The sequence below is a fragment of the Garra rufa genome, chromosome 5, assembly GCF_049309525.1.
Source record: "Garra rufa chromosome 5, GarRuf1.0, whole genome shotgun sequence".
Lineage (NCBI taxonomy): Eukaryota > Metazoa > Chordata > Actinopteri > Cypriniformes > Cyprinidae > Garra > Garra rufa.
The window spans coordinates 3,561,634-3,577,509 of record NC_133365.1 but is presented as its reverse complement, the minus strand read 5'-3'; the positions used below and the strand labels follow the sequence as shown (position 1 = coordinate 3,577,509).

General features: G+C 36.1%; 1 protein-coding gene across 2 annotated transcripts in view; it reads right to left on the bottom strand.

The window, feature by feature from the left end:
* Positions 1–15,171, bottom strand: part of LOC141334322 (disks large homolog 4-like) — a 71,378-nt gene extending 56,207 nt beyond the window's left edge. For both annotated transcript variants that reach the window (XM_073839375.1, XM_073839376.1), the window contains exon 1: positions 15,042–15,171. In XM_073839375.1, coding sequence (XP_073695476.1) covers positions 15,042–15,131 — 90 coding nt within the window. In that variant the 5' untranslated portion in view covers positions 15,132–15,171. The remainder of the gene's footprint in view (positions 1–15,041) is intronic.
* Positions 15,172–15,876: the final 705 nt, after the last annotated feature.

Here is a 15,876-nt window from a genome sequence, read left to right as displayed (position 1 = left end):
GTGGCTCTTCAACACAAACCGGATCTAAACAGTGCTGTGAGCATCACTCTGTGTTGTGCATGTCAAATAGGATCAATCATAAAAATGAATGTCTTTATTTGAATGTCATTTGTTATGTTATTTGTATCAGTATTGATTTCTTGATCCCTATTCATTTCAAATCCAGTTTCCAAATGTGACCCTGGACTACAAAACCAGTCATAAGGGTCCATTTTTTGAAATTGAGATTTATACATAATCTGAAAGCTTAACAAATAAGCTTTACTTTGATGTATGGAAAGCTTGTTGTTAGGAAAGGACAATATTTAGCCGAGATACAACTATTTGAAAATCCGGAATCAGAGGGTGCAAAAAAAAAAATCCAAAATTTGAGAAAATCACCTTGAAAGTTGTCCAAATTAAGTTCTTAGCAATGCATATTAATCAAAAATTAAGTTTTGATATATTTATGGTTGTAAATAATGGAACATAATCTTTAATATCCTAATGATTCTTGGCATAAAAACAAATCATTTTGACCCATACAATGTATTTTTGGCTATTGCTACAAATATACCCATGCTACTTAAGACTGGTTTTGTGGTCCAGGGTCACATATAAAATACATATCACAATCAACATATCACATATCACACACATAATCACAATCAAAAAGATACTCCCAAACTTTTGCAAGACGAAAAAAGACATCACAAAATGACACTAAACTGTGTGTCAAAAAGTTACGCCAATGGGGTCCTGACCAAGCGTCAATATGTGACTTGATGAGTGAGAATGTGTTGGAACCAATATAGTAAAACATGTCATGGTCATGCATTGAATGCATATTTTACCCATGCATTGAACCCACTTGACAATTTCAATTTAAAAAGTACAGTAGGTACATAATATTGGTGTTGCAGAAAAGTCACCTCAAGCCCATATTGCCAATGGCCTGGGTTGTGAAATGCAGAGCTTATACAGCTGCACTGCATGGATTTCACAAAAGTTGGATCTTACCTGTTTATTTACTACCAAAATGATACTAAAACGTAAGCACTAAGCACTAGTAAAATAGTGGTAAAGCATGTGCAATACATGAGCATTTCCTGATCCAGACCTTAACTTCAAGCATCATTTCTATGCACTATTATTATAATGAAATCTGCTTGCGCTGACGGCCACCCAAACCAGAATTCTAAAAACTTCACTTCATTAAACCACTAATGCATATGGAAAGTTTAAACCAAACAATTTACATAAACAACTTCAAGCCATACTTTTATGTTTAATGCCCAAACTCAGTGCACTAAACTTTTAAAAATGGGAACAGTTGCATAATCATTTTTTGTTCTGCTTGACTGATTTCTTCAACAGTCCAGCGGTGGACTCATCTAGTAAAGGTCTTAGCAGCCCCTTGGTTTCTCAGCAGCCTTGACTGCCATTTAACTCTTATAATCTCAGTTGTGTTTTGGCTTCAGGGAGAGTCTGCCTGCAGAATGTGGGTCAGGGCATCTCAGAACTGTGTTAGCTTCACCACACTATAGTATTTAAACATGTCTAAAATTGTCCTTTATAAAACAAACAGTTCTGGCTCCAAGAAAATCAATGTTCAAAGCTGTGGTAAAGTTAAGCAATAAAGTACACTGTGAATATATAGAGGTGTTGCTATATGGTTGGAACACTGCACTGTATTGACCAATCATAATGCACAACCTTAGGTATTAGGGATGTAACGATATTATCGATATCGTGGTATCGCGATAGCAAAATTGACATCATGATGAAAACATCATTGTGGTCACATGACGATATAAAAATAAAATTAAGTTGTGTTTTGGGTCATTATGCTTTGGCGAAGTGTCTGTCAAATGAACTAAAACCGAAAGCACAATGAAACAGACTTGATGGCTTTTCATCAAATCTGTTTTCACTGTGCATTTCAGAGCAAAGTGCACACTTCGTTCATGCAATAAACTTGTGTTCCAGTGTTTTCCATTTCCCTCAGATTGGCTCTGTTCATAGTGAATGCAGTGAACACATTTATTGCATGTGCTGTGAGTTTAGTGCACATTTGAGAATGCAACGGCCACCAGTTATGCTTTATTTTCACATTAGAGTAATTCCCAACATTTTAATGGGCAGATTATTACAGCATTTCCCTAGATTTAGTAGAGACACATTTTGTAAGCTCACTGAAGCTGGAGTTTCCATCAAAATAAAAGCTTAAAAGTTTAGTATAAATTGCTGACAGTTTAAATATCGCAATAAAAATAGTTTTATGGAATTTATATCAAGGTATTATCATACCATACCGTACCTTTGTGATAACATTACACCCTATTACGAATATAATAGCCAATATATGCACTAATATTTGTGGCAAGTTGCTATTAAAAATATCAATGTGTTAAAATAGCAATGAGCCAACAGTTACATGATAAACTACACTCTAAAAAATAAATTGGAATGCATGAACTAAACGACATGTATATAAAGTAACTTGAATGAATAAAAGCACCTGTCAAATTCATAAATATAGTGTAAATGCAAATTCCTAATGCAAAACTGAATTTTCAGCATCATTACTCCAGTCTTCAGTGTCACACAATCCTTCAGAGATCATTGTAATATGCTGATTTGCTGCTCAAGAAACATTTATAATTATTATCAATGTTGAAAACAGTTGCTGCCAAATATTTTTGTGACAACTGTGATAAATGTTAATTTTAGGATAATTTTCGCATTGAGCTTTCTGAATACAAAGTTCCAAAAGAACTGCATTTATTTGAAATATAATTTAACATTATAAATATCTTTACTGTCTCCACTTTCACTTTTGATACATTAAGTGCGTTCAAGTTTAAAGTTCAAACTGCTATAATGAAATACTTATTTCCAAAATATTTTCTTATACTACTGTAAAAATGGCATTCAGAAACTAATGCTACGATATTAAAGATTTAACTGAACTGTTCTGAAAAATTTCCACCCGTTTCTGCATGCACCCTGCACCTGCACATGCAAAAAAAGGTACAAAACTGTCACTTGAGCATTGGGCTTTCAAAAAGTACTAATATGTAATACTAAAATGTCCTTATAAGATATTATGTACAATTTAGGGGTAAAAAGGTACAAAAACATACCATTTAGCTTTTATACTTTAAGTGACTTTGAAGATTTATACCTTTTTTTTGATTATACCTTTTTTTCTTCGTTTAACCAATCTTTCTGCCTGTCAGTCATTGCGCAAATCACAAAGCAGCACCTTCTGTATATAGGAAACTTGAGTTAACAAGGATTATTCAAGTTAAGTGCTGTATCCAGCTTCAATATTTGCTTTGTAGTCATTAACTAAGACATTGATTTCTCTGTTATTATAATACCAGGTCATCTTTATCATTATCATTAGTTCTCTGGACAATGTAAACATATGAACGGTTACTGCAGGCAGTATGTTAGTAAATCACAAGAGGACTTTAAAAGGTTGAGTCTCTCTGTGTGTGAGATGAATACGTTTGCATGGTAACGAGGTACTCCCACACTCGAGTGGGTTACAGACGGGCCGATCTCAGCCACACGCACCCACGTCAAAAACCACACTGACGCAACCGCTCATCTGTAGGACTCAACAGAGGCTTCCGGAAGTGTTGCAATCAATTTGAACAGGAAAAAACTCGGGTGAGACAGGGTTTCACATGGTCATGGAAAACTTGGAATTTTAAATAGTGACAGTGAACAAATAAATAAATACAATACATGAACTTTCCTCCCATAACCTATAGACTAATTCAGTGTTCACAAACAGTGATGACGTTTTTTTTTTTTGTGGGCGGAGCTTATCTGGTTGGTTTTCAAGTAGCAGTCTATGGAGCCATTGAAGAGCCATATGAGAATAAATAAGATACAATTTATATTTCAAAATTCTGACATCATTTTTGAAATTCCAAGATAAAATCTCTCAATTTTTCTAATCAGCTCGGCTTTTTTCCCCTGAGAATTGATAAAACGTACTATTGTCGAGCTAAATCTAGTTATAAAGTCTGAACAATTGTTGAACTACACTCTTAAAAAAATAAAGGTGTTTCACGATGCCAAAGTGAAAGTACCTTTTTTGCCTAAATTGTTTCATAAAAAACCTTTAACATCTGAAGAACCTTTCTGTTTCACAAAAGGTTCTTTGTGGTGAAAGAAGTTTCTTCAGATTATAAAAAGTTAAGAAAGAGATGGTTCTGTAATGAACTTTTGACTGAATGGTTCTTTGTGGAACCAAAAATGGTTATTCTATGGCATCACTGTGAAGAACCTTATAAGCACCTTTATTTTTAAGAGTGTTGCATTTGCAAGAAAAAAAATCTGAATTGTGAGATAAAATAAATAAATGTTATGTAAAATGTTAATAGTAATAGGTTTAAAATAATATGTGACCTTGGACAACAAAACCAATCGTAATGGTCTTTTTTTTTTGGAGTAGGACAATATTTACTCATTTGAAAATCAGGAATCTAAGAAAAATCTAAAGAAAATTAAATGTAAAGTTGTCCAAATGAATTTGTGATATATTTAAGGTAGGAAATGTACAAAATATCTTTATGGAACATGATCTTTACTTAAGATCCTAAAAATGTGGCCTAAAAGAAAAGTCTGTAAATTTTAAAATTTTAAATTGTGAGTTCCAATTAGAAACAAACAAAAAATGAAAAGAAAGAAAGAAAGAAAGAAAGAAAGAAAGAAAGAAAGAAAGAAAGAAAGAAAGAAAGAAAGAAAGTTCTGTATGTCATTGATTAAGAGCTCTAAGAAAAAAAGAGTTTGTATTTCTTTTATTCCAAATCATAAATAAATTGTAAATCCAAAAGTATGCCAAATGCTGCTGGGGTGTGAAATCTATAAATCAATGCTCTTTGGTTACTGGATTTTTTTATGTCCTCAAAAAAACTCATCAAACCAAGGCACTCGAAGAAACCTTTATTCACATGGCATTAACATTAAAAAGGGCAAACATGCACCCTAAATGATAAATCAGTTGTATTCCAAATAGTACAGACTATAAAGTTTCAGTTTCATTCAGCTGCACTTCAGCTGCCAACCCAAAGAGTCCAGACTTCAAGAACATCCCAGTTGTGCGGTTCACATTGTCTAAAACATGATCATTCTGTCATGACATGAATTCAGCATCTATTCCTGCTGCTACACTTTGATTCTAGTCAAGTATCTAAAACAACTTGCTCATTGAATACAAATATAATGACACAACCTCACAGTCTATAGGGATGGGAATCAGTGCAGAACCTACAGTAAGAAAAGGTAATGAGCTAGTTAGAGAGGTATAGTATAGTGAGGGAAACTGTTGAATGTGAATAAACTAGAAAGAGTGTGTAGTCGAAAGGAACGTGACGGGAGAGCTTGAATTACCCAGGAGTTATTGCACAACATGAAAGCGAGGAATGGTGGGTGGAACATCAATGTCAACATACTATACAACATATAGCATTTATATTAGCCACTGTCAAAAATAATGTGTTTGTGTGTCTGTGTGTGCGTGTCTGTGGAGGGCAGTTTTGCTGTCAAAAACATTATTTCAGTCGGCTGAACAAGGTAAGGTGAGGCGCCGGTCAGAAACTGACTGCTAAATTTAGCATGCAAATACAAGTACATAACCACTGTAACTACTGTCTGCGATTCATATTACTTCGTAATGTTAAATGTTTCAGAGTAAAACAGGACAGGATTGTTTAAAATGGGACTTTGATTATAAAAAGTGGTCTGGACCAGTGATTAAACAGGTTATATATATTCTGATCACAGATTACAAAGACAAACATTTGTTTTCTTTAGAATCAAATACACCGACTAAATGTTTACTACTAATGTTTAACTTAAACATGAAATAACTTGATCTTCATGCAGATTCATCCTACAATGCAAAATCTGAATATACACATTTAAATGCAGTGCACACACACACACACACACACACACTCAAATATTGCTGAGCATCAGCCTTTATTCAGCAGGCGCTGGCGAGATCCTCAGAGGAATATGAAGGTTGAAGGGAGTGCAGTGGATATTAGCAAAATGAACTCAGAGCCAACCAGGGAAATGTGAGGAGCAGCAAAATAAGAGGAGATGGTATACGGGTGAAAATGAAGTGGAGTGCATGAGGCCAACTACTGTTGTAACGTAAGTATTTAAAGACGCTTAAGTGTTTTTTCCTTTCTTTTTCTGATTGAATTACACACAAAATGTCTCAAGAATTAACACGAGAAGTATTATCAAGACGTTTGAAGAGACCCACACAATTGAGAGCACAGGAAGAAAGAGAAAGATTTTAGAAACTTTGAAAAGAAAACTAATGAGAGTTTCTAAAGAACCCAAGAACAACTGCTACAGTATCTCACATTTCAGAAACCATTTTAGTATATCTTCTAAAGGGACAATACTATAGAAATGAAACTTGGATATATTTTAGAGTAGTCAATGTGCAGCTTGTATAGCAGTATAGATTTACTGTCCTCTGAAAATAACTCAACATGCAGTCATTATTGTGAAAATAGCTGGCAACAAAAGTGAGTACACCCTAAGTGTCAAACACCCTAACTTGTCCAAAGTGTGAATATATTGTGTTAGCACCATTGTTATCTGGCACTGACTTAATCATCCTGGACATGGAATTGACCAGAGCTGCATAGGTTGTTGTTGCCCCACATGTGATTAATAGGGTTCAGGTCTGGAGACATACTTGGCTACCCCATCACCTTCAGCTTCCTCAGAAAGGCAGTTGTCATCTTGGTGGTGTGTTTGGGATCGTTATCATTTTAGAAAATTGCTGTTCGGCCTAGTTTCTGCTTCAGAATGTACAGTACATAATGGAATCCATGTTTCCCTCAATAAACTGTAGCTCCCCAGAACCAGCAGCACTCATGCAGCACCAGACCATGATGCTACCACCACCATACTTAACTGCAGACAAGACACAGTTTTCTTGGTACTCCTCACCAGGGCATAAACACACATGCTGGACACCATCTAAGCCAAACAAGTTTATCTTATAGCCTCATCAGACCACAGGACATGGTTCCAGTAATTCAAGCTCTTGGTTGTCTTCAGCAAACTGTTTGCGGGCTTTCATGTGAGCCAGCTTCAGATGAGGCTTCCTTCTGCGATGACGCCTATGCAAACCGAATTGTTGCAGTGTGAGGCGTATGGTCTGAGCACTGACAAGTTGACCTTCTACTTCTGCAACCTTTAAAGCAATGCTGGCAGCACTCATGCATCTGTTTTTTGAAGCCATGTTCTGCACCTGATGCACAGAACGAGTGCTCAACTTTGTTGATTGACCCTTGCAAGGCCTGTTCCGAATGGAACCCATCTTGGACCCTGACCACTGTAGTGTAACTCGGTTTCAGTTACTGAACGTCTAATAGCCTCGGCCATCTTTGTGGAGATCAACAATTCTAATTCTCAAATCCTCAGAGAGTTCTTTGCCATGAGATGCCATGTTGAACCATCCACTGGTCAGTATGAGAGAATTGTACTTAAAGCAACTTTGTATGGTCCTGCCAAGCAGACATAAACATAAACATGATGAATAGGACATGTGGCTTTGCCTGGTTAAACAACATACTGCTGTTATCACTTAGGGTGTGTGCACTTTTGTTCCCAGCTATTTTGAAAATAATGACTGTATGTTGAGTTATTTTCAGAGGGCAGTAAATCTATACCTCTATACAAGCTGCACACTGACTACTCTAAATATATGTCAAAGTTTCATGTCTATAGTATTGTCCCTTGAGAAGGTATACTAAAATGGTTGCTGAAATGTGAGGGGTGCACTTACTTTTGTGAGATACTGTAAGACACAAATGGATGATTTAGCTAAGTCCGAGACTGACGTTTCAACAAAGACAGTCAATAGAGGCCCACACAGGAATAGACTGTGAGGTTGCCGACCAAGAAAAACTCCACTTCTGAAGAAGAGACACCTCCAAGCTAGACTGACATTTGAAGGACAACCTGGACAAAAGGTATGCATACTAGAAACATGTCCTTTGGTCCGATGAGACAAAACTAGAGTTCTTTGGCCGTAGAGATGTTGCCCATGTTTGGAGAAAGAAGAGAGAGGCACTCAACCCAAAGAACACCGCTCCCAAAGTGAAACATGGCAGTGGAATGCCATCAGGGTTGAAAAAAATCATGAAAAAGAAAGACTACGAGAAGATTTTTGAAAGACAACCTCAGGCAGTCTGCAACAAAATTTGGTTTGGGTTGAAGTTTTGTCTTCCAACATTATAACAACTCAAAGCATACCTCATTTCTGGTGAAGAACTACCTCCAACTGAGCAAAGTGAACATCCTTGACTGGCTTGCAAAAAGAAATAGAATCCAATAGAAAATATGTGGGGCTCACTGAAGACCAGAGTCAATGCCAGGAGACCAACAAATCTGAAGGAGCTTGAGAAATTTGCTAAGGAAGAATGGGCTGCAAATTCTCAGTAGACACGACTGGAACTTCTTGAGAACTACAACAAACGACTAAAGGCTGTTATCAAGCAACCATTGACTACTAAAATCAGCGGGCTAATAATTTTGACCTGCAGACTTTTTTATTCTTGGTTCAGATTTTGTTGCCATTTGTAGTACAAACACTCCAAGCTTCCTAAATAAATGATTATGTTTAGAAATGTTGTGTTGGAAAAATCTTCGTTGCATATTTTTTTTAAATGACCAATCAGGTGAGAGTCAAAAAGCATTTGATATCACTGACGTAAATCTTCATGGTCATGTGACGGTTACGAGGATCGCTAAATATAAACTGGAATTTCATTTTCTTCCTCACACAATGCAATTACATGGATTTTTAATTCATTTTTACTAAAACAACTTACTTTTATGATCATTTTATGGTGCCTTCTCCAACACTGACGCTAACAAACACTGTGCATCACAGAAACTGCTCATTGTAAAACAATCTATTGGTTCTTTCCTTGCATACATTTCTGATAAGCTCACATGCTCCTTCACCGGCTCAGTCTTTCTCAACAACGCACATCTTCCCTCATCTTTTCTCTATGTATCAACACTTCCTCCCACTCTCTCGCTCGCTCCCTTTAATCTACGCCATCAATCATCTCTCGCTCCAGAAGCACATTGTACTTTTCCCAGTGAGGGGGAAGCTGGTCACCATGGAGCCGTCCTTCTCTCATCCCAAAATGGCTAACATCCAGCTAGTTACACATTTACGCTATAGCACACTGATGAACTGTGGCAGCACGTTAGCATGCTTTTACTCACATTTTAGAGTCTGAGTACACTTCTGACAATCACCGCGATGCCATTGAAGAACAATTTTTGGTTCCACAAAGAACCATTCAGTCAAAGGTTCTCTAAAGAACCATCTCTTTCTTACCTTTTTATAATCTGAAGAACCTTCTTTCACCACAAAGAACCTTTTGTGAAATAGAAAGGTTCTTCAGATGTTAAAGGTTCTTCATGGAACCATTTAGACAAAAAAGGTTCTTCTATGGCATCGTGAAGCACCTTTATTTTTAAGAGTGTAGTAAAAACATCATAAAATTGTACAGAAACAAGCTTAATTGTACTAAATATGCACTTCAAGTACTTAAGGTATATTAAAAAGTAGTAGCAGAAAAAATAACGTTAATGAAAACAATTAATATTTGTATATATGTATATTTTAACTATCATATGTTTCATTTAATAGTACTGTTTAGAGGAAATCAACCTCAAATGGCTCACTTGTCTCTGCATAAACAGCTTGGAAAGGAGAAACACATAAAAGAACCACTCCACTGTCTGGAAAAATGACACACTTTAAGCGTTTACAGGAACAGTTAATGATTAACATTCATATTCAATAAACATTTATTCAACAAATTAATCCAAAGTCAGAGAGCAACTAATCCATAAAATTAGATGCACAAAATTAATTAAAATATAATCAGTCTAAAAGCCTGCTCTTTATATTTTGCTCGTCAAAACCGAAAACAGGACACACACACAAACTGTGCTGCTGCACATGTACCCTATTACACGCACACTAACACACTGCTATTGTATTTGCTTCAAGGATACTACACAAACCCACAGACCTGAGAGCGTGACATTATCGAGCTCTGCTTGTGCATGAATATTGGATGTTTTGAGTTCTTCTGAATGACAAGCTTGTTTTGGAAGTTAAAACTGGAAACACATGCAAACCTGAGGGGGCTGCCACACAGCAGTGGGCAGAAACAACACACACGCATTTCAACAAAATCTACTTATATAAACTCCCACTCAGAGATGATGTGCGTGTGTGGAAAAAATGAACGAAATCCCCTCCCACACCTCGCACAAGCACCTGAAACTGCCACTGAAATGCAACAATTAGAAAAGCACTCTATATAACCACAACCCCATGTTATTTAATGAATGTTTTCAACACAGCTAGTGCTTACTGAGTAATAACAGGATACAGATCAAAAGATCTCAAGGGTTGATAATATTTTTTTATGTTAGGCATATGTTCAAATGAAACAAAAACTTGCTGAAAAACGAAATGTAGCTTTAAAGGAGTAGTTCACTTTCAAAACAAAAATTTACAGATAATCACCCCCTTGCCATCCAAGATGTTCATGTCTTTCTTTCTTCAGTCGTAAAGAAATTCTGTTTTTTGAGGAAGAATTTCAGGATTTCTCTCTATATAATGGACTTCTATGGTGCCTCTGAGTTTGAACTTCCAAAATGCAGTTTAAATGCAGCTTCAAAGGGCTCTAAATGATAATGGTCTTATCTAGCGAAACGATCGGTTATTTTCTAAAAACATTTACAATTTATATACTTTTCATCTCTAAACAGAGTACACACAGAGCTAGACAAAACGAGCATTTGAGGTTAAAAAGTATATAAATTGTAATTCTTTTTAGAAATTAACCGATCGTTTTGCTAGATAAGACCCTTTTTTCCTCGGCTGTGATCGTTTAGAGCCCTTTGAAGCTGCATTTTGAAAGTTCAAACTTGGGGGCACCATAGAAGTCCATTATATGGAGAGAAATCCTGAAATGTTTTCCTCAAAAAACATAATTTCCTAATGACTGAAGAAAGAAAGACATGAACCTCTTGGATGACAAGGGGTTGAGGACATTATCTGTACATTTTCGTTCTGAAAGTGAACTACTCCTTTAAATCATTGGCTCAACAGCAGATCCTCTGGAGTGAATGGGTGCCGTCAGAATGATAAAATCATCACAATACTTCAATCCTTCCAGTCCATCAAATAATGTCTTGTGAAGCAAAAATCTTTGAAGCCATCTTTAAAGCGCTTTTAACCCTAAATCCTAACCCTCAAAAATCAATAGTAGGCCTCCAGTGAAAAAGCTCACCCCCCATTGTCCTCTTACATCAAAATCTATCCACATATTTGTTTAAAGCTGTTTAGGTTTGCTTGAGCTGTGCAGATTTCGCTGCTGATTCAGACAAGGCAACCTTTTTAGTGGATAAATCAATATTATGGGTTATGGTGATGTATTTTAGCCAAAAGCAATGGTTTAAATTTAAAAGCATCTTAACGATGGATTTGTTTGTAACAAACAAGCAGCTTTTCTCTTTAGAAGATGTTAATTGATAGACTGGAGTGGTGTGGATTACTTGTGGATTATTGTGATGTTTTTATAGCTGTTTGGACTCTCATTCTGACGGCACCCATTCACTGCATTGTGAGCCAGTGATGGAATGACACATTTCTCCAAATCTCATGAAGAAACGCACTCATCTACATCTCGGATGGCCTGAGGGTGAGTACATTTTCAGCAAATTTTGATTTTTTGGGGTAAACTACTTAACTTAAAAGTCTGTAATCTAAAGTCTAACATAAACCTGCAATGCATGCAATAACATTTTTAAAAAAGAGGCTTTATGCATGTTTCTTCCAAGTGTCAATATATAATGTTAGTCAAAGTGTTTCACAACAAAGCATACTAAATTTAGTTTATCTCTCAAAACTCTTTCTTTGTGCTATACCTGATGTTTGTCTCAGTGCTAAAAACAGCATTTCTGCAGCCTTCAAGTAAAGTCTGAAAAATCATACAGTATTTATGTAACTAGTGGAAAATGATGCTAAACTGCATGAACTCTAAATGAGTTGCTGAGTTGTGTCTTTGGAAGAGGCATGTTGATATGCTCCATGGATGCAAACAAGTCTGCTGGGAATGGTAGTTTTGATAGTTAATTTTTTTTTTGCCATGCTGTGTTTTAATAATTAAAGGGCATAATGATTAAAAACCCTATAGAATCATGCAAATTTAATTGCTCACAGTTTGTGGTTTCCTTTATGCAAAATAGATGTTTGCATAAATATGTAATGGGAATAAAAATAAACAAATAATGGAAAAGTGAAAAAGAAAATTATATCATTATTAAAATAAAACATAATAACATGCACTGGAGGTCCATACATCACTCGTTTTAGGTCAACTAAAATTGTATGCATTTATAAATATGTCTCTTTTTTTCTGAGAAATTTAATTTGCCCAGTTTGTACATGTAATGAGAGTGAAGTTACTTGGATAAATGATTGACATTTGGGGATTGCATTCTAACTTTTTAAGTTTAGAAAGCTTTTATATTACTTTTCCAACTTAAATGCAGTTCAGCTCATTATATAATAAATAACCACTTGAAGGCATTTGTTGCACTGGTTTGTTGTTGTGCCCAATACAGAGGAGTTGACACAGCCTCATCCTTCAATAGCAGCCTCTATGCCAAGTCCACTAAACAATCTGCACTGAATTGTGTTTAGGGACATTCACATCAAAGCGGTGCACCATTTTTTAATTCTCAGTTCATATAACTAGATGGATGTCTTTTGAATGCTGACTGAGAATTGTTTTTTAGCATCTTGCACTATAAGCATCAAGTTAAATGATCTTTAGGTCTCTATATACTATTCCTTCTTCACAAAATAACTGTTGAACTTAACAGGCACTCTTGAGAGGCTACGAACAAAATCTCTGTTCTCTAGGTGATAGTCAAATTGAAATATACACTACCAGTCAAAAAAATTTTAAAGAAGATTTTAGTGTTTTTAAAGAAGTCTCTTCTGCTCACCAAGCCTGCATTTATTTGATCCAAAGTATAGCCAACATTTTTTTTTACTATTTAAAATAACTTTTTTTCTATTTTAATATATTTAAAAATTGTATTTATTCCTGTGATTTCATTATGCTTCAGAAATCATTCTAATATACTTAGTTGCTGCTCAAAAAACATTTATTATTATTATTAAGGTTTTTTAGAAAGTTCAGAAGAATAGCACTTCAAGACTTCAAGTCTGAAATAGAAATCTTTTGCAACATTATAAATGTCTTTATCATCACTTTTGATCAATTTAAAGCATCCTTGCTAAATGAAAGTATTAATTTCTATCATTTCTTTCCCCCAAAAATGAATAAATATGATACTCACCCCAAAATTTTGAATGGTATGTATAATGTTACAAAAGCTTTGGATTTCAGATAAAAGATTATCGTTGGATCTTTCTATTCATCAAAAAAGAAATTACTTAACTGTTTTAAATATTAATAATAATAATAAATAAATGTTTGAACAGCAATTTTATCCGCATTTTACAATGATTTCTGAAGAATCATGTGACACTGAAGACTGAAGTAATGATGCTGAAAATTCAGCTTTGATCACAGGAATAAATTAAATTTTAAAATATATTCAAATACAAAACAGTTATTTTAAATAGTAAAAATATTTCAAGATGTTACTGTTTTTGCTGTATACTTTGGATCAAATAAATGCAGGCTTTTTGAGCAGAAGATACTTCTTTAAAAACATTAAAATCTTACTGTTTAAAAACGTTTTTTTTTTTGACTGGTAGTGCATATGACATTAAGCTATGTTGGTCTTACTCAAATTGCATTGCATTATAAATTGTGGCTTGGCACATTACAAAATGCGATAACGGGTGAAGACTGCAGAGCTAAACACAGATGTTGCCTACTTGCGTAAAGTATGTTTTGGGCCGTCCAACTGTCACTGAATGTACCTGAAGTTGACACATACCTGTGGCAGTAAATCCTCTCTCTGTTTCTCTGACTGCGTGTATTATAAATAAATGAACGTCTCACAAAAACAATCAGACAGAAGTGACACCGACAATTTACGATACAAAGCAATGAGAGGAGAAGACGCATCCACCCCCTCACACACTCCAGGGCAGGAACACACAAGCAATCTGTTCTTGGCAGTTATTATTGTGTTTGTCTCTCTTCATCATCCACCGACAGAGTACTACAAGTTTCTTTATAATGATATAGTCTGCGTCTCAAAATTCTCTTGTCCCCTCGGTGTTTCGCAGAAAAAAATAAGAACACTCTAGAACACAATGGTCTTTCCCTTTAAAATAAACTGCAAAAAGCAGTAACACCAAAAACATCATAAAGCGTTGGCAAGTCCAGGTGCCCCATTTTTATCTTATTTAATCCCTTCAGTTTCATTAATGATCTCATTTATTATTTAAGCGACTGGGCCATTTGTCAGAAGCACCATTTCACACACAGACACCCTAATTTTAACTTTTCACATTTTGCAACTTCTGACGCACTAGGCGTCCATCTGCTGTGAACAGAGACTAGACCAGACTATGGATCTGATTAGTGGCGCTCCTCAAAGCTCAGTTTTATCTTTAACATCATATATAAGACTAGAAAGAAGGCTATGGTTCCCTGTAGGTTCCACAAGGATACAAAAATGCTCGTTTAAAAGCTCCCCTGTGATTCCTCTAACTCTGTAAGACTCAGATGGAACACAGAGTTCAAAAAATAAATACATTATTATTCCAGGACTCGTCTACACACACTACAAATATCAAATATAGGCTAAATCTTGTAGGAATGAGTTACAGTATAGATTCCTCTCGGGTTGTTTCCAAATCAGATCAGAAATGCCAACAGAAGTCATGCACACACTACTACTACGTCAAGAATTTATGACTACAGGGATGAACAGCCTCCAAACCCAAATGACAGAACATTTAGAAAGCCGTCAATTCCTACCATGATCCGGTGGCGTTGCTTTTTAGCTTTCCGGACGTTGTTGATAAAACGCCGGCCCATTTTCTTGGCGTACCACACGGACACAAACATCCTGCCCGAGCGCTGAACACCGACGAGCGTTCAGACCGACAGCGCGCGCCTCTCCACAAGACGAGCGCGCGGAAGGAGGAGAGCAGAGCAGAGCAGAGGAGGAGGAGAGACACGCTTGCGCTTTAAATGTGACAGTGGCAAAATAAGACATTCACGCATGACGTTTAGCTACACGGAATAAAACAAGCGAGGATCTCGAGGAGCGTGTTGCAAAGTTAATAAAGCAACAAGCCACGAGAGGATTGCGTCACGCGGAGCGGTAAAATCAATATGAACGACTTCAAGTGGTCAATCGTTATTGTAGGGCGTCTATTATGAATGCGGTTGGATTTTTCATTTGTGGAAAGGAGAGGGATTTGACGCTTATTTGTAATGATGTGTGGTCATTTTACTGGGTCTGTATTTTAAATATAAAATAGCGTCGGCTGAAAAATTAAAAACAGCTTAAACCAGCATAGGCAGGTTGGCTGGTCTTAGCTGGTTTAAGATGGAAGTAGCTGGTTTTATCTTGCCTCCCAGCCTGACAAGCCTGGCCAGGCTGGGAAAGTGGCCAAAACCCCTCTAAAACCACCCTGCTGACCAGCCAAAATCAGCCAACCAGCCTAGAATTAAAGGGAACCCTAGGTATTAAGATATGTTTTGTGCTATATATTTGGCAATGACGTCTCTCACTTAAATATGTTGTAGAAACCAATTAAAGATGTATGTTATTTAAAAGTCCACATCACTATTCATATTTTGGACT